At 56.6% G+C, this 17,697-nt stretch overlaps 2 protein-coding genes across 3 annotated transcripts in view; one reads left to right on the top strand and one right to left on the bottom strand.

Moving 5' to 3' along the window:
• Positions 1-117: 117 nt before the first annotated feature.
• GDF1 (growth differentiation factor 1) lies at positions 118-1,887 on the top strand. Its single transcript, XM_047094798.1, has 2 exons — positions 118-442; positions 1,103-1,887. The coding sequence occupies exons 1-2, from the start codon at positions 118-120 to the stop codon at positions 1,885-1,887; spliced, it is 1,110 nt and encodes a 369-aa protein (XP_046950754.1).
• A 387-nt stretch (positions 1,888-2,274) lies between these two features.
• UPF1 (UPF1 RNA helicase and ATPase) overlaps positions 2,275-17,697 on the bottom strand; it is a 37,251-nt gene continuing 21,828 nt past the window's right edge. The window contains exons 7-24 of one of the 2 annotated variants that reach the window (XM_047094794.1): positions 17,330-17,447; positions 17,076-17,174; positions 16,479-16,587; positions 16,150-16,309; positions 15,915-16,033; positions 15,290-15,454; positions 15,074-15,188; positions 14,440-14,583; positions 13,555-13,768; positions 10,713-10,830; positions 9,892-10,048; positions 9,091-9,233; positions 7,796-7,970; positions 7,181-7,262; positions 5,604-5,765; positions 5,251-5,468; positions 4,723-4,845; positions 2,275-4,136 (exon numbers count right to left, since the gene is read on the bottom strand). In XM_047094794.1, coding sequence (XP_046950750.1) covers positions 4,726-4,845; positions 5,251-5,468; positions 5,604-5,765; positions 7,181-7,262; positions 7,796-7,970; positions 9,091-9,233; positions 9,892-10,048; positions 10,713-10,830; positions 13,555-13,768; positions 14,440-14,583; positions 15,074-15,188; positions 15,290-15,454; positions 15,915-16,033; positions 16,150-16,309; positions 16,479-16,587; positions 17,076-17,174; positions 17,330-17,447 — 2,418 coding nt within the window. In that variant the 3' untranslated portion in view covers positions 2,275-4,136; positions 4,723-4,725. The remainder of the gene's footprint in view (positions 4,137-4,722; positions 4,846-5,250; positions 5,469-5,603; positions 5,766-7,180; positions 7,263-7,795; positions 7,971-9,090; positions 9,234-9,891; positions 10,049-10,712; positions 10,831-13,554; positions 13,769-14,439; positions 14,584-15,073; positions 15,189-15,289; positions 15,455-15,914; positions 16,034-16,149; positions 16,310-16,478; positions 16,588-17,075; positions 17,175-17,329; positions 17,448-17,697) is intronic. The other variant, XM_047094795.1, reaches the window with a different exon arrangement.

Raw genomic sequence — 17,697 nt, 5'->3', positions numbered from 1 at the left:
CCACCCCCAGACCTCTGTCCTGGCCCCTCCAGGGACCTCGGCCCCGCCCCCCCAGCCTGCCGGTCGGGGGAGTCAGGAGGCCCCTGAGCATTCGTCCGGCCGCCGCCAGCGAGGAAGATGCCATCGCCGTGCCGCCGTCCTGGCCGCCGCGTCCTTTTCCTCCTCCTGGCCCTGATGCTGCCCTCGCCGCCCCTAGCCCGCGCCCCAGCGCCGCCGGGCCCCGCCGCCACCCTGCTCCAGGCTCTCGGGCTGCCTGACGCGCACCGGGGCGCACCCACGCCCCGGCCCGTACCCCCCGTCATGTGGCGCCTCTTCCGCCACCGGGACCCCCAGGAGGCCAGGGTGGGCCCTCGGCGGACGCCCCAGGGAACCACCCTGAGACCGTGCCACATGGAGGAACTGGGGGTCGCCGGAAACATCGTGCGCCACATCTCGGACCGCGGTAAGTGGGGCCTGCGTTGGGGGCGTGTGTCCGGGAGGCCGAGACTCCTCTGTGCGCCCTGCCACGAGCCTCCAGCGCCGCGTGGGGGAGGCCAGAGCACCGCCGAGTGTCCCCACTCGTCCGGTCCAGCCCACGAGCAATCTGGGCCTCCTCACTCCATCCGCTCTTCCCCCGTGGACACCTGCGGGCACCGGTTGGAGTTGTCCCAAGGCCAGGCTCCCTTGCACCCGGCAAGGCCCCCAGCTTGCAGCCGAAGCCCTGCCCCCACCTCCCCCACCCCACCCCCCACCCCCGCTGCTTCACACCATTTGATGCCTTTCCCGGAGATACCACCTCTCCAGCATCGCTTCCCCACGAGCCCCCAGGCATCCGTTCGTCTCTTCCCCTGCCTGGGGTTGGCGGGCAGGCTGCCCTGCGCTGGGCAGGACTTCTTCCTTGCAAACGATGCCCTGCCCCCACTCCATCGCTCCCCCCCCCCCGCCCCCGCGCCACTTCACACCATTTGACGCCGCCTTTAGAAGGCAGTTTGGCGCCCCTCTTCCCCAGGCGCTCACCTTTCCCCCACCCGCAGAGACACCGCCCCCCCCCAGACCCCCTGAGGGCAGGCAGGGCAGGGCGCTGGGGTGCAGCGCGAGCCGAGCTCTCTCCCTGCCATCCCAGGTGCGCCCACCCGGCCCCCGGAGCCCGCCTGGGCTTCGGGGCAGTGCCCTGAGTGGACCGTCGTCTTCGATTTGTCAGCCGTGGAACCTGCCGAGCGTCCGAGCAGGGCCCGCCTGGAGATGCGCTTTGCGGCGGCGGCCGCGGAGGAGCCGGCCGGCTGGGAGCTGAGCGTGACTCAGGCGGCCGAAGGCGCGGTCGCTGGGCCCGTGCTGCTCCGCCAGGTGGTGCCCACCCTGACGGTCCCGGTGCGCGCCGAGCTGCTGGGCGCCGCCTGGGCCCACAATGCCTCGGCGCCTCGCAGCCTCCGCCTGGCGCTGGCGCTGCGCCCCCGGGCCCCCGCCGCCTGCGCGCACCTGGCCGAGGCCTCGCTGCTGCTGGTGACGCTTGACCCGCGCCTGTGCCACCCACTGGCCCGGCCGCGGCGCGAAGCCGAGCCCTCAGTGGGCGGCAGCCCTGGAGGCGCGTGTCGCACGAGGCGGCTCTACGTGAGCTTCCGCGAGGTGGGCTGGCACCGATGGGTCATTGCGCCGCGCGGCTTCCTGGCCAACTACTGCCAGGGCCAGTGCTCGCTGCCCGCAGCGCTGTCCGGACCCGGGGGGACGCCCCCGCTCAACCACGCCGTGCTGCGCGCGCTCATGCACGCGGCCGCCCCCGGTGCCGCCGGTCTGCCCTGCTGCGTGCCTGCGCGTCTGTCGCCCATCTCTGTGCTCTTCTTTGACAACAGCGACAATGTGGTACTGCGGCACTACGAGGACATGGTGGTGGATGAGTGTGGCTGTCGCTGACGGAGCCAGGCAGGGGCCCAACAATAAACACTGCGTGGTCCGCTTCCCTGTCTCCGGTCTGGTCACCTGAGGGCGGGAAAGGAAGCAGCCACATCCATCACCACCCACTGCCAGGGCTTGGGAGTGTCCCACAGTGATGCTACCTGCCCAGCCCTCCTAGAGCTGGGTTCCTAGAACCCCATCTCTAGGCGGCCTGACATCTAACATGCCTAAGAGCCTGGGAACTGCCCACTGCACCGAGGTCACCCCCTAGTCCCTGCTGTGCACATCGGGCCATTCTCAGCTTTGCCATCCAGGTGACCCCAAGGCTCCCAACCAGCCAGGTCCCCAGACCAAGTGCTCTGCCGTCTCCCTGCAGTTGATCTGTCCCGGTGTGTACACAAGAGCTGTTAATTAAGATTTTATTGGTGACAATAGAGCTTAAAACAAATTGACCAGAAATCAAAAGTTACATTGCCTTGGTACATATGCTCCTTGATTTGGAAAACTCAGAATTAACTGCTGCTATGAAGGTGAAGAACAAAGCAAACAGCACAAAGCAGAGGCAAGGCATTCCAAGGGAACAGAACAGGGCAGGTAGGTGGGTGGGTGGGCGGGTGGGTGGGCACAGGTGTTGCCCACGGGGTGTGTCGCACAAGGGGTCATAGCGGAAACCTATCCAAACTCTATGCCTCTATGTGGCCTATCAAAAGAAGGGGGAAACCGAAAGCCCTACAGCAATGGTAATAAATAAGAGGCCTTGCCAGAAGGAAGGTGGCCTGTGTGTCCCCGTCTCCCACGTACAAGCTGGAATCTGGAGGCTTTGAGATCAGGGCCAGTGTTCGCCTCACAGGGACGGGGAAGCTGGGGGGGGGGGGGGCAGGGTCACCAGGGCCTGGATAGGCAGGGAATGGTCCCCAAATTGGTGGTTGCCAGGGAGACAGTACTACCCCACCGTGGTGCGCAAGGAGCTGGGGGTGGCTCTCCCAGCTACAGTAACTTCTTGTGTTGTGGCCCAAGCCCCTTCGGCACAGAACCAACCTATTTCTGATACATGCTCCTTTCCCCCCCAAAAAGCAGAAATCACTCCACCCTATCACACCTGTGCCCACAGGTAGAGGGGCTCCCAACTCGGAGGGTGGGGTAGAAAACAAGGTGAGTGGGGCACTCAGCGTGTCTAACCAGCCACGGGGACCGTGGGTGCCTCCCTGGGGATGGGTCCTCTTGGCAGCTGCTGTCTTCCATCAAATCCTCAGGAAGGACCCTAGGGAAGAAGCCACTGGCCAGAGAATAGCCACCTCCCCACCCTCTGGCCTCACAGCCAGTCCTGCCCAAGGCCCCTCCCAGGGTGGGTGGCTGGGGCGCGAGTCCACCGCGTGTAGGAAGCACTTTGCTTCTCAGAGTCCAGCGGAGACTGGGGCTGCCTGGCCCGGGACGAGACGGTGCTCTCTCACCGCCCTGACGTGCAGGGAGAAGCCGCTGGAAGCTAAAACTGAAAACAAAAATCCTCCTCGCGATCCCGTCACAGGTGTTGATCCTAATCTTGAGATGTGTTGGCTTGTTTAAACTTCGTTCCTGGAAGCTTCTCACATCTTCCAGGTCCACCACTAAGATTTGAGAGACAAACTCAGGAAAGTATGTTTTTCAGTACTCCTTTGAAAGAATCTTTAAAAAACAAACAGAAAAACCCAAAACACCGTGTTTTCTTTAAATGAAACCCTCTTAGAACACAGGCAGCGTGACCAGGGCAGTTTCAGAGCTGGTGTGGACAGAACCCACACCTCCTCGGGGCTCTGCCGGCATGGCTGCCCCGGCAAGGAGCCTGCTCGGCACAGAAATGCGAAGTTTTTCCTGCTAAAACGTAGTCCCCTTTCAATAAAACAGAAACAGAAAGAAAAGAACAGAGGAAAGGGCTACTCTGAGATGAGGGTCTTCCTCCCTCCGCCCTGGTCGCAGACCCAGGTGTGGACGCGGCGAGCGCTGGGCCTCCTTGGCGAGCGGGGCTGGCAGGGCTCGCTGGCGGGCGGTCCTCCGTGGCCGCCCGCCTCCCGCTCTCCCTTCTCCTTCTCCTCGCCGCCGCGGGCCAGCAGTGGGCGCTCGCTCTGTCTCGGGCTCCTCTCTCCCTCGGGTGCTCCTCTCCCTCTCCTGTTGCTCACAGTGGTGCTTCAGTTTTAGCAGTGGAAAACAGGTATCCATTTATTTTTATTTTTTATTACCCAGAATAAGATGCTGATGGACTAAGCCACATAGCTTAGCTCTTCCGCCGCCACCTGTGGGGAGGGAGGAAGGCAAGGGGCCATGAGAGAAGGCAGAGCCCCACACAGCTGGGCAGCTAGAAGGTGCGGGGCTCTTCCCCCCACTTCCCTTTGCACCCGTGAAATGGAACCTCAGAAGCTGGGTGCCCAGGCTAGTGACTCCCCACCCAGAGAGAAGGAAGCCGAGAGTTTAAGGGGCCTCCTCTGTCAGTGGCACCAGCACCCCACCTCCCCAGCACACGCACGGATAGGGGACCAGGCCCATGCTCGCCCAGCTCTGGTCACGCCACAGTCAGGGGAACCATATGACAGGGCTTTCAAGGAACCTGGAAGGCCCTCCTGCAGAGGTACCCCTCCGCCAGGACTCTCACATCCAGCCCTTCCTCGCTGAGTTCGAGGACTCTCTCAGGAGGGACTATGATGCAGAGAGGTGTGTATGAAGCTCCCATCCTCCCACTGCCATGCGCAGATGTACAGGGAGTGAAAATGACAGTTCAAAGGACAAGCTGGCCTCTGGGGTCTTGAGAGCCCTCCCACACATTTCCCAAATCTCCCATCAAATCCAGTTACTGGTGACGACCTCCTGTAGGGATCAGCTTGCCTTCTAGTACTGGGACAGCCCTGTCACTCCGCCGTGCTGGTACGCCCGCTCCCCTTGGTACGTGGAGTCTTGCGACAGCGCCACATCAATCTGTGACTTAAACTCATCACCAAGGTAACTGTCCTGAAAAACAAAGTTGGGGAAATAAGCACCCGAGCAGAGGATGTGCTAAAATCCTTGCAGCCTCAAGAACCTGCTCCATGTCTAGCCCCTCACCAGCCCCAGAGAAGGATCTGGGCAACTCCTCACCAGCCCCAGAGAAGGATGTGGGCAACTCGCTTCTGAAGCCTAAGCAGCACAGGACCCACACTGGTTACCTTTTCACAGAACACAGGTAACCCAGACCACCGCTTAAGACAAGATCGGAGAGGTAATGTTCCAGACCCCACAGTACCCCCTGCCAAGGGTAGGATACATAGGAGGCCATCCTTCTGAGAGGCGTGCTCAGGCCGCCTGGGGGGAGCGTGTGAGGTCTGCACATGGGGAGGGCTCCTTCCGACTGTCCTGACTTCTCTGCTGCTGGCTCACCTGGGACAGCTCGGGCTGGGAGAGGCCGGGCTGGCTCATCTGGGAGGGCTGGCTCATGGAGATGTAGCCCTGTGTCAGGGCGCCCTGGGAGAAGGGCTGTGATGCCACATCCTGGCTGGCCTGGCTGTTGGGGAGATTCGTCTGGCTGGGTCCAGGGAGCCCAAAGCGGTTCTTCTGGCGCCCCCCACGACCAGTCTTGCCTTTTGGGGTACCCCGGCCTGAAAGACAGCAGTCCAGGGTTCCTTGAAGGACGTCTGCACCTGACAGACCGGCCCAACCGCTCAAAGCCCAGGTGTGAACAAACTCCGACACCAATGCGCTTTGTCCTCGGTGCTGCTGCCTGGCGCGCTCACCTGCGGCTGGCCCGTTGGCTTGTCCAAAATACCCTGGTGGTGGCATGGGCGGCATGACCAGGTTGAAAGGGATGGGAATGTTCATGGCAGCCACGTGGCTGGGTCCCGCACTGATCATGCCGATCTGGTCGTGGGTCTGGAAGTACATGTTTGAGGGCCGGCCTGCAAGACACAAGGTAGACAGCAGGTGTCACTTGCCATATCCAAAAGAGCCTATTGCCTGGCCCCCAAATGGCAGTCGGAATGGTCGGAACGTCCGTCTTGTCCTGTCACTGCTCTGACTGCCACAGCGTTTCTTCGTGCAGTCCTGTAACGAGGCCACCTGATACAGAATCTCACAACTCAACCCTCACTCTCGAGGGCCTCCCTGGGGATAGCCTCCCTGGGGCTGGCTCCTGGGAACAAGCTTTTCTCTCACGGCATTTGGAGAATCAATGGCCTACAAGCATCCAAACTACACTTCGTTTCCAACTGGGGGGAAAAAAAGAAAGAGTCCCTTGTAGGGCAAACTTTTTATTCGTATTACACGCACCCCCGTCTCCACCACTCCACCGAAAACAAGAAAACACCTGAGCTGACAGACTAGTGGATCCTACGAAGGCAAAGGCCCCCCGGTACCCCCAAGGCTAGGGATGTCCCAATCTGCACAGAGCTGCCCTAGGGGCTGGGGAGCCAAAGTGAGCCGCTGAGGCACGAGAGTGTGACCTTCTGGTCTGCCCCCAAGGGTCGAGAGCCTCAGCTGGGCCCACAGTGCGCTCAAGGACGAAGGATGGGCCCAGAGTACCCTCAACTACACGACAACTCACTGGATGTGCCAATGAGATTTGTCACCTGAACCCAGCAAGCAGAGTAACAGGCAAGCGAGGAAAGGGGGCTCGCCCACTTCACACAAGACCAGCTGCTAGGGCATACCTGGCCCCAGGATGGCCAGTGAGTACATGAGGGGACGAGGCTCAATGTAAAATGCGGGCATGTGGCCCCAAGCACCTGGGCGAGGCTGTCACCTTCTGTAGAGACTGGTGCAGGGAAGCGTCCCAGGAAGCAGGGACCTGGGGAATGAATGGGAACGATCTAGACACTGGCTCCGGCAAGAGGAGGTACTCCATGCAGCAAGAGTTAAGGCTCAGCCTTAGGACACAGAGACCCCACACAGGAGAGCAGTCTGAGAAAACAAGCAGAAACTTGGGGAAGGCAGTGAAACCAGAACCAAGACCGTGGGGGGCCTGGAGGCGCTGCAGGAGTGCCCCTCCCGCTGAGAAGGTGAGCAAACGGCGGGGTGGGTGGGGAGCGCTGCGGCCTGCGGCACGGGAGCAAACGGGCAGCGCTACAGTGTTTGCCTGGAGACCTCGACAAGGCAGAGCTATGGTATTTAAAAAACATTTTGTATTTAGAAACTGACAAAGACCAATTCTTTGATTTCAGGCAAGGGAAAGCAAGGAGGAACTCTCTTCATCAGGCAGGTTTCTGTGGACTGAGGTTTGGGAGATCACCCCAGGAGTGACCGAGCCAAAAGGTGCAGGCGTGGGAATGATCAACATCCACAGGGCAGTGTGGTCCCCCCCACAGAGCAGACTCACCCTGGCTGCTCCGATCATAGACTGATCCTGGGATAATGGCCTCCCGAGCATCATACATGGCTGTTGTCATGAAGCGAGCTCCCTGCAAAGGGTTTAGATAGGTGAGGAATTTATCACCTTGACACAAGGAAGAACTCTCTAAAGATGTGATGGCTTGGCCACCTTCCAGGCCATGACTAGGCCAACGCTGAGGCTTGCTGGGCCTTGCCCACCCCTCCTCCACAGACCTGGCCTTTGGTGCTGAATGTTTGTCTCCAGGCTTCACATCAAGCAGCATCACCGCTTCTAAGCCCCCCAGAGCACCCCGGCTTCACAAGGTTTCCTAACTGCCTGTGTTCAACTCCTAGGCGCCACCCATGACTTTGCATCCCTAAAGGCCATGTCCAAAAAGGCCTAAGAATGCTTGTGAGACCTGGGCCGGGAGAGCTCTGGGGCAAAGGCCAGCGTGATCACTCCAGCACACACACACATGTGTGTTCACCCTCGGCTCACACCTACTACAGGTCATACCTGCCATTGCCCATTACCATGTGCCAGGACACCGGCCTAGGGAGAAGGGGGTTCTTGGCACAGTCTTCCTCCACACCTTTCTGGCCACCCACAGCCAGTGCTCACCGGGTTGATGGTGTTGACCAGCTTCCTGGGCTTGCTGAACTGCATGAGGCTCTCCCGAAGGTTGTTCAAGGGCCCCTCCACCAGCACCTTCTGCTCCTTGTAGTAGTTCAGCAGGTGGTTCCAGAGTGGCTGCTTGGACAAGGCCTTTGGGTTGCCCACGATAATGACCCCATACCTGCAAGGTGTGGGCGCAAGAACGCGGTGTTTAGGGTTCTGCACGGTGAGCAGAACACCACAAAGAACATTGTGAGGAGAGACTGAACAAACTCAAAATCCACATCCAAGGTGAGAGGAGCCAAGCCCAGGCTGCTCTCCTCTCATCCCACCCACTAAATCCCTCCCCAGACGCCTGGCCTGCCTGTGACAGTGCCCAACGTGAGGCCTGGGGATGGACAGGTAGGTTGCTGGTCATGGTGACCTGGCAATGGAGCCCACCCTGCAAGCTGCCAACAGTGCACTGGACAGATCTGCAGGCAGTTTCTAAGGAATCCAGATGTCAAAACACAACAATGAGCAGATGAGCTCACAGACGAGTCTCTCTGCAGCCATGAGTCGGCCTCCTGGGAAGTTATCGGCAGTCTCAGCAGGCTCTGTGGCCTCAGGAACCCTGACAAGCTGGGGCATGGAACTCAATTCTGGCAGATGCTCACCCTCACCTAGCCGTGTCAAGACCCCCAAGTTGAACTTGGACCCCCACTGTTGGCCACCAAACGAGAGCACCTTAGAAGGGGGGGGGGACGGGTAACAGACAAAAACCAAGATACCCTGACAGGGGAAGGAACCAATGTATGAGGGGAGCTATGGTCTGGTTTTACTCAAGGGTGACACAGGAGGCCACCTAATTCTCTGGGTGCCCTCTGCTATCATCATTGTTTCAAAAAAGGTTATACTCCAGGACCAAAAGATTAGATTTCATGGATTAAAAGTCTCTACAGGGACACAACCCATGCTACTGCGTTTTGATCTTAGGTCAAAAGGGCCGAGATGACATGTCCCACAAAACTGAGGCCACAGAAACCCAACAGGACAATAAACAAAAGTGTCTTGCAGGGAGGCATTCTTTCTAGATTGCTGCTTGTGAGTGCTCTGACCTTGGGCTGCTGAAGTCCCACCCCACCCTGTAAGGGTGTGATGCGAGGACTAATCACAGGAAGAGGACGACCAGGCAAGGATCAGCTCTCGGGTGGACCCTCCCAGCTCCAGATTCCAAGGGAAAAGTCCCTCTGAAGAACTCCCATGGCAGAAACGAGGCACGCGGCCACTGGCAAGGTCCAAGGGGACTTAGTCCTCCATACCTTGCTCTGGTCAGAGCCACATTAAGCCGCCTGGGGTCGTTTAAAAACCCAATGCCTTGGTGCTCGTTGGCTCGCACACAGGAAAGAATGATGAAGTCCTTCTCTCGTCCCTGGAACGCATCCACACTGGCAATCTCCACCTCCTACAAGGGACACATGGTCATAGTCAGTTGGCTGCCTTCAAGGACCCTCAGACTGTGTGAACTGTGTTGAGACGCACCGTCCCATCCCACCAGTAAGCCTGGGACCCAAAGCCTGCAGAGCCCCCTGCTCAGTGCACCTCTGGGGAGCGAGGAGGGGGCCCCTTTGGCTACGCCTGCTCCCACTGGGCCTTCCCAGTCCCCAGCCCCACTCTCCTAGCCTTCCTGTGTTTTGGTTGTCTTTTTAACCTTGGCAATTTGTTTCCCAACAATAAAAGCATACATGCCTATCACAAAAAACGTTAGACTGTACCCAAGTTAACAGAAGAGAGACCGCTGGTCTTACTTTGCATTTTAGTTCACTTCCACATAGAGAAATAATTATCTTGTCCTGTATTCTGGAGGTTTTATCCAGGAGCTGACACAACAGTGAACAGCGTTTTCACGACTATGTAATATCCACTGTAAGGCTAATGCTAACAACTACACTATAGTGTTCAACCTGGGATTATTTTAAGTTTTGCTCTGAAAACTATCCTGAGAATAACCTGAGGGAAGCTGGCGCCTTCACAAAACTACGCCAGTTCACACTCCCGGGCCAGGAGATCCGGTCAAGGTCAGCTCCTATGTGGGGACCCAACAGACCCGATCAAGTGTGCACCTGGTAGAGCTTGGTGTGCAAGGAGCCGCTGAACTGCATGTACTGCACCAGGTAGGAGCGCTGGCCCTCATAGGGCGTGATGATGCCGATCTGGTCAGGCTTGGCACCCGCCTTTAGCAGCTTCGTGGTGATCTTCTCCACGTTTGCAGCTTCCGTCCTACGAAAATTAGCCTTTCAGTTCCTGGGCTGTACCGGTGGGCTCCTGAGGCTGTGGGAGGTATGGGGACAAGTCCCACCTCCAGGGTGGCCCTGTGAAGGCCCTGTCCGGTGCACATCATTTACCAAGGGAGTCACAAGGGGAGAGAAAAGGCTACACGTGGGCTTAGAAATATTTGCTCAACAGGGGTGCCTGGGTGGCTCGGTCAAGCACCCGACTCTTGATTTCCGCCCAGGTCATGATCTCAGTTTGTGGGATCGAGCCCCTTGTAGGGCTCTGCGTGAAAAGTGCAGAGCCTGCTTGGGATTCTTTCTCTCCTCTCTCTCTGCCCCTCCCCTGTTTGTGCACACTCTCTTTCAAAATAAACAGATGTTAAAAAATGAAATTACACTTGATCTTAGCCAAAAGGCCGAGAGATGATAAAAAATAAAATTATACAATTCTTTAAAAGAAAGAAAGGAAGATCTGCTCAATAGAAAAAATACATACTGAAAGTGCAAGATGGAAGTAAGATGTTGGTGTAGGTGTCCAAACAGAAGGAGGACAAGGAGGGCAAGGGCAAGTTTTAGCACTGTGTTAAGAAATGAACACATTAGCAAGTGGTGAGTGGCCACGTGCCAAGCTACTAACGAAGCTTGTAAACGCCACAGCTGAGTCTGCTTACCTGTTAAGGTAGGAGGTGCCTGAGCTGGCGATCTCCTCTTGGCCCTGGGTCACGTAGAAGAACATTGGCTTATCAGGCTGGGGCCACTGGAAGTCAAACCCCTTCTTCACTCGATCCGCTGCCATCAGGGAGGGAAGAGGCAACACTTCACATTAGAGAAAAAAGCCACAGCCAATCTGGACTGAGCACAAATGGAGCAACGCAGAGACTGTGACAGCACAGTCAGAGGTACATGATGGAGCAGGAAGCAGCAGCCCCGGGCAGGAGCTCCTGGTCCGTGGGACCCTGGGGAGGTCATCAGAGTGGGTCGGGTCCACTGCCCCCAAACACCCAGGATGCAGTGAAGCCATGCATACCAACACCCAGCTGCCTGATGCACAAAGCCAGCTTACCCACTGAACAGATCTCACTGGTTGGTGCTTTCTGTGGCCTGTTCAAGAAACCTCTGCCTACTTCAGGGCCACAAAAATATTATTTTCATCTGGAAGCTTCACTGCAGTGCCTTAAAGGATTCATAAGCCCCTACAATGGGCCTCTGTGGATGACACGGTCGAGTCCACCTCATCCCGTCACAGACCAAGGTCTATGATGGGTGAGTCTGCCTCCGGACTCTGCCTTGGGCGCTATGTCCACAGTATCCTGGCAACTGCAGTTTTGTAGTAACTTGTGGCATCTGATAGTGTAAGCCAGCGCCTTCACTGTAATCTTCACGTTCACCTTGGCCATTCTGGGTCCTAAACATTTCCTTTTAATCTTAAAAACTGGCTTGTCCATTCATATACCCCACCCATCCCTTTGGGAACTTTGGAGCTGCATCTAGTCAACAGATCAGCATGAGAAAAATGTTACTTTTGCATCCAAACAGCCTAAGATCAATGACCCCCTTTGTGTCAAGCTGAGAAAGAGACCACATCCATCTTTATCATTCTAGCAAGGGCAGGAGCCAACTGGCTAGCTTGGTGGCTCATTAGCCCAGGGGCTGCTGGCAAACATTTAACCACCGAGGGTGGTGGGGGCAGGGGCCGCTCCATAGCGCCTGCCAATCTTAGTGCAAATGCTCCTGCCGCAGCTGATGTCAGGCCACTCCAAGAATGGGTCTGGGCTGGTGCCAGCACTGCCCTGGACAGGGATCACCTCAGAGCCCAACGGGGCTCCTGGAAGATGGTCAGGTTGTGTTTTGGGTTCAGAAGCTAATCACACAAGAGTGTTCACTCAGTGGAAACTCGCTAAGCTAGGCACTTAGGATTTGGGCACTTCTTTACACTTCAATGAAGAAGTTAAAATCATGAACTTTACTGGGTGCTGACTGCGTGCTGGGAACAGAGGACACAGCAGGGAACCACCACTCCCACTCCCACTCCCCCACAAAGCCAATGCCACGGAAGGAGGCAGAGCAGGGCTGGCAAGGGTCTGAATGAGAGCTAAGTGATGGCTCTCCCAGCTACTGTCAAATTGCAAACAAGCTCCATTTGGCCTGGCCTTTCCTAGCCCCACCACCCAATGGACCAGTGATGTTCTAAGTCTCACGGTGATGGTAGTAATAACAGCACCATCAACTCCCAGGGCTGTACTGTGCAGTGGCTGCACGGCCCTGGTCAGGCGTGCGCTTTCAGCCTCCACCTCACCCACACAGCAGGCCAGACAAGGCCGACATGGCAGGCTGCGGCATTAACCAGACATTAAGAACGCCAGTCTCAGGGCCCATTTACATCCTGAAAAGGTGAGGAATGCAAACAGCTCCCAATTCCATGGGTTGTATCTACTGACATTTACTGTATTTTGAAACCTAGAAATATAAAATACAAATTCCTTTAAACACATTAGCAAAAATATTTTTAACGAAAAGTAGTATGTCCTGCTAATGTTATCTCTGAGGTTTTGCTACTCAGTTCACAATTTAGCTGACTCTGCTTCCGTACTCAGTCTCCCGTGAGCCCTTGCAGTAGGGCGATCAGGCCTCACAGATGCATGCAGCTGGGAAAGGGAAGAGTGTCTCAGAACTTTCTCCACAACTGCGGAGTTCTGCAAGATTCCACACCAAAGCTGGACAGGAGGTTACCCTGCAGAATGTGACAAGAGAGCCTTTCTCCTCTGCCGTGCCCTCAGGATGGCCTTTGACTTTGTAACACCCCTGCTGGCTGTCAAATGGGAAGTACTTGCTCACCAAGTCGAGCAGAGCTCCTAAAAGATTTACAGTCTCCACAGACATTTGTCACCACCACAGATCTCATCAGAAAAGCTTCTCAGCATTGAGAAGACTTGGTCAGCTCAGGACAGGGACAGGAGATTTCCAAAACTCTGATTTTCATTTGAACCCTCAGGTTTTATCACTGGTGGTAAATACTGTCAACTGTTTTCCTTGAAGCCACAGGCTGGCTGGCAGCACTGTCCCCACTCATGCTGAGGCACCAGCCAGCCCTCCAGGGTTGCTCCTGCACCCTCAGCACCAGTGTCAGCACGGTAGAAGGGCACGTGACGCCTCAGTGTTACTATGAGAGTAGTTCGGACTTCAGTGCCGTGAGCTCCCGGGGCCTGGGCTTTGAGAACCTCAACAGGGCAAGGAGTTAGAGGGGCCGTCAGCTCTGCCATCTCCTGTTCTGCCTGCTGTGTGATAAGCCCCCGGGTGTGAACTCTCAGACAGTGACTGCATTCTGCAAGGACATGAGCTCCCCTCGCCCACACCCCAAGGACACCCCATACTCCAGAGTGGACGACATCCTGTCCCTCTGACCACTGTGCCTCTCTGAGGTGCCCCCTACCCACAAGCGATCAGCACATAAGGCCGGGTAGGCAGTGACAACAGGTTTCGTCACCCCAGGCCCCACTGTGGGCTGAGCACTACCTGCGGTGACGCCGTTCTGAAGAGAGCCCTCGTAGAAGATGTTGGACGGGAAGGCACTGAGCGCTGGGTGCATCCGATACTGGACCTGGAGGCGGATGGGACGGATGCCCAGCACCACGAGGCGCTCGAAGAGCGACTGGGACAGTCCAGCCTTGGCGGCCTTCTTGCACATCACCACAGGGCCCAGCTGGCAGTGGTCGCCCACGAGGATGAGCTGTGGCGAGAAGCCCACACAGGTGAGGAGCTCAAGTACGAAACCGCCTAGACGCCCACTCACGGGGTACTAAGGGGTCCCGAGGGGCCCTGAGACACAACCACCCAGCCGCGCGAATTCAAGCAGTACCATCTGACCAGGCGCCAGAAAACCTGCCGCCACATACAGGTATCCAGGCTTTCCCAAAAAGGTTCGTGTTATGCCACCTCTCTTTCACAAAAGACCACATTAGTATGGTAATGGCTTTTTCCGTAAAAGCACAAATCCTCTGCCAATTTATTTTGGTTGTCAAAAACAGGAACTAACACAGGCCTTTTGTAAAAGCAGAATGGTGTAATGCGAGTTTTTGGAAAGCAGGGATGTTCTTCACTTTATCCCATTTTGGCTTATGAGAGGCTTCAAGGGAATTCTTTACTCTTGGACGGTGGGGGAGACCTGTATATGAGACACACAGACATGCACTTGGACCCAAAGAGCTCTCTGTGTCACCCATCTTTCCAAGAACCCCTCAGTGGACCCTCCATGCGTCCCTCTGCTCTGCCAGGACATCACATGGCATTACAGAACAGTACCAAAAATAAACCTCCAGCACTGAAATTTACATGAAACCGAACAAGAGAATACCCACTGGTTTTCAAACAGGACTACAGCGAACACGTGACATGGCCCACCTGCTTGGCGCCAAGAACCACAGGGACCATGCACTCTGGTTCAGTGGCCTGGGTACTCTCGTCAATTAAGATGGAGCGGAACTGCATCTTGGCGAGCCTCGGGTCGCCTGCACCCACACACGTGCAGCAGATGACATCTGCATTCTGGAAATGAGAGCAGGCGAGGCCTCAGGGCATGGTAAATGTTGCCAGGCCCCAAAGGGCAGAAGGGACAGGACACAGACCACCCCCCAACCCTGACACCTATGGCAACAGGCTGTCCCACCCAAACAATCTCTAGGTCTAGGCTGCAGGGACACTAACTTTTGAGATCCTAAGTTGGTGAACTTCATCAGAATAACCCCTCAGCACAGAAATGGTTCTGTGCCTCAAGACAGCCTCTGAGAGGCAATGCAGAGCCAGAGAAACCGTAGTTTGTTAAAAAAGAGCAGGAGAGTGTTGCAGACCCACCTCCCGGCCAAGGTGCACAACCACAGTGAAGGTAAATACGGGAGGTACGGAAGTTCTTTCTCAAAAGCAAAAAAAAAAACAAAAACAAAAAACCTGACCTAGAGATGCCATCCTATGCTTGGCAAACTCAAACAGTTCCCACAGCCAAACTGAACATGACACCACCCCACAGGTAAGAGCTCACCATGAGCAGCTCCCGCTCGGCGGTGCGCTTCAGGGCCCGGTACCGCTTCTCATCAGCAGAGGACAGCTCCCCAGTCTCGTCCTTCAGCTGCTGCAGCTTCTGTAGCTCCGGCATGCTGGAGGCACAGCAACACGTGAGCGGGCACAGGAGGCAGGCGCTGCCAGGGCCCGCACGCGGGAGAAGCACCACGCTCGAGGCAGGCGGCTCAACACCCACCTATCCATGTTCCTGATCTGGTTGTGCAAGGCCAGGAATGACACCGGGGAATCAATGGCCTCACGGCTCTTCGCGCAGAGCCGCACGACTTTCAGCCCAGTCTGGTGGATCTTCTCAGTCAGCTGATCCACAGCTATGTTACTCGGAGCACAGACGAGCACAGGCCTTCAACACAACGTGAACAGACGTCTCAGGACTCGCCCAGAGGAAATTCAGGAAACGCTAACTGCCAGCACTGGTGTTCTGAATCACAGGTAGTGGAACCCGCTCGCAGTCTAAGACTAACGCCAGGAGTGAACAAAGCTGAAGGAGCTATAAAACCCAACTAGTCTGTGGAGCTTCCCGTATCCACCTGGTTTCTACACTTCTCTCGCGCAGCAATGCTGCTGGGTCCCGCATCCTCACCCTCCCGTCTGCACCGTAAAGACTTTCAAAGCCCCTCGAAGCACACGGGCACAAAACTCAGGATACGTCAACCCATCCACCGCCTTTCCCAGAGCAGCAGGCTTTCTTATTAAAAGCAAGCATAAAGGCCAGACCTCGTACAAATAATATAAAAAATAGCCCCCAGGCAGCCTAGCAGACAGGCCTCCCTCTTTCCACCTCGGGCCGTGCTGAGCCCTACCCGTTGCCCTGCCGAGCCAGGTGGTAGACGATGGTGGCAGAGGTCACGGTCTTCCCCGTGCCCGGTGGCCCCTGAATCAGGCTCAGTGGTCTCTGCAGCACAGTCTTCACAGCGTAAACCTTCAGATGCAAGCAGTTTTTAGGCTGCAGCCGCCCCCGCCGAGGGGAGGGCCGCCCACCCAGCGGGCTCTGCCGGCCAGGCCAGGCCCCTTCCACCCCCCTGAAAAAGTGGGAACCTGAGAGTGGTTGAGGTCTGGGAGCCCCTGTGCCGTGAAGCGTTTCGGCAGCTGGCACTTGATGATCACATCCTCCACCTCGTGGCCGAGCAGTTTGTGGTAGATGTAGCCTGACACGGAGGTCTCATCCACAGCAAACGTTTTCAAAGCGCTCTGCATCCTGGAAGGAAAGCTCAGGGTCAGCAACACGCACGACCCAGACAGGTGAAGTCTTGCCCTCTGGGATGCAGAGAATCATCCAGGTGCTGAGGGCAGTGCTTGCGCCAACAGCAAGTGACTGACTGCACGGCAGGTGGCAAGTGCGCCCGCAGGGGGCAAGGTGGACATACCTATCAAATGAGGTTGACTTCCACACGAAATCCACCTGGAAGTTGTGAGTCACCTCCACAGGGGCGCCCACACTGCTCCGAAGCTCAATGGCGATCTCATCGCCATAATCTGTGCCACTGAGTTAAGTTTCATCTTTGTCAAAAGCCGGGTTTACCTTTCCGAGGAGACTTTTCATTAGGCTACTGAGGAGAGAGCCCCCTCCTGTGCGCCAAACAGCGAAGGCCAGCCTGCCCCAGGCGCTCACGGACAGACGCCGGACAGACGCCGCCATGGCCGTGTCTGGGCTCACTACAGCCAGCTCCCGCACCCTCCCTGGGCGCACTGGGGCAGTGCAGGCACGGAGCGGCCCCACCCCGGCTGGGCTTCTGAAGGAACTTCCACAGAGCCCCGGGGCGCAGAGCTGGGAGCACCCTGGCCTCAGGCAAAGCCGCTCTTTGACCGGTGTGAAACAGACCGCACACCCTCAGTACAACTGAAGAAAGGGCTCAGCGGCAAACTCCCCTCAAAGGGGCACCTCCAGCCATGGCCGCCCAAGACGCCCTTTCTTCCATCTGCGGCGCTCAGGACAAGCTCGCCTTTCTTTACTCAAAGGATACTATCAGGGACCTTGATGACGTGGCCGATCCCTTTCCACAGGGGTGCCAGATCCCCTTTGTATCTCAGGCATATCTCATCTCCCTGCATGAGCCGCATGTCTTCCAGAAAAAAGACAACAAGAAAGTTAGCGTTTTCAACATGTGCCGAGGCTGCCACCATGAAGAGTTTAAACAAATTAAGGGACACTTTACAAGGGAGAAACTAGGAATTTTATGCTACTTATGGTCACAAATATTTTAAAACTTAAAATCACCTCTTAACCAAATTATGACTAAATCCTCATTACCAGAGTCAGTCTTGGGCAAAGTGAAGTAGGCGATTCTCTTCTTGTTAAGGCCCAGGTCCCACCTGACCGTGATGTTATCTTGAGTCTGAGCACATGAAAGATAAGACCCCTGTTAGCCTGAGACACAGACACAGGCCTGGACTCCTCGTGTCTGGGTTTCCACAGGTGTGTGCCCTATGGCAACCTTACGAGCCATGACGTCGGGGTACAGTGAGCAGCACCCAACAGCCTGAAACACCGACAAGGGCATATCCAGAAGAGAAGCCATTAGGACCCCCAGAACCCACTCAAGTTGACCAGGAGACCCCCACACGATGTCTGCTCTTGGAGGCGGC

The sequence above is a fragment of the Lynx rufus genome, unplaced genomic scaffold (assembly GCF_022079265.1).
Source record: "Lynx rufus isolate CCGP_SWC_20201006 ecotype Redwood Valley unplaced genomic scaffold, mLynRuf1.p SCAF_4, whole genome shotgun sequence".
Classification (NCBI taxonomy): domain Eukaryota; kingdom Metazoa; phylum Chordata; class Mammalia; order Carnivora; family Felidae; genus Lynx; species Lynx rufus.
The sequence above is the reverse complement of the archived record's forward strand: the minus strand, read 5'-3'. Positions and strand labels throughout refer to the sequence as shown.

Coding starts and splice junctions, on each gene's coding strand:
- GDF1 (XM_047094798.1), top strand. CDS start 118: ATGCCATCGCCGTGCCGCCGTCCTGGCCGCCGCGTCCTTTTCCTCCTC. Junction 443..1,102: donor GCGCCACATCTCGGACCGCG/GTAAGTGGGGCC, acceptor CTGCCATCCCAG/GTGCGCCCACCCGGCCCCCG.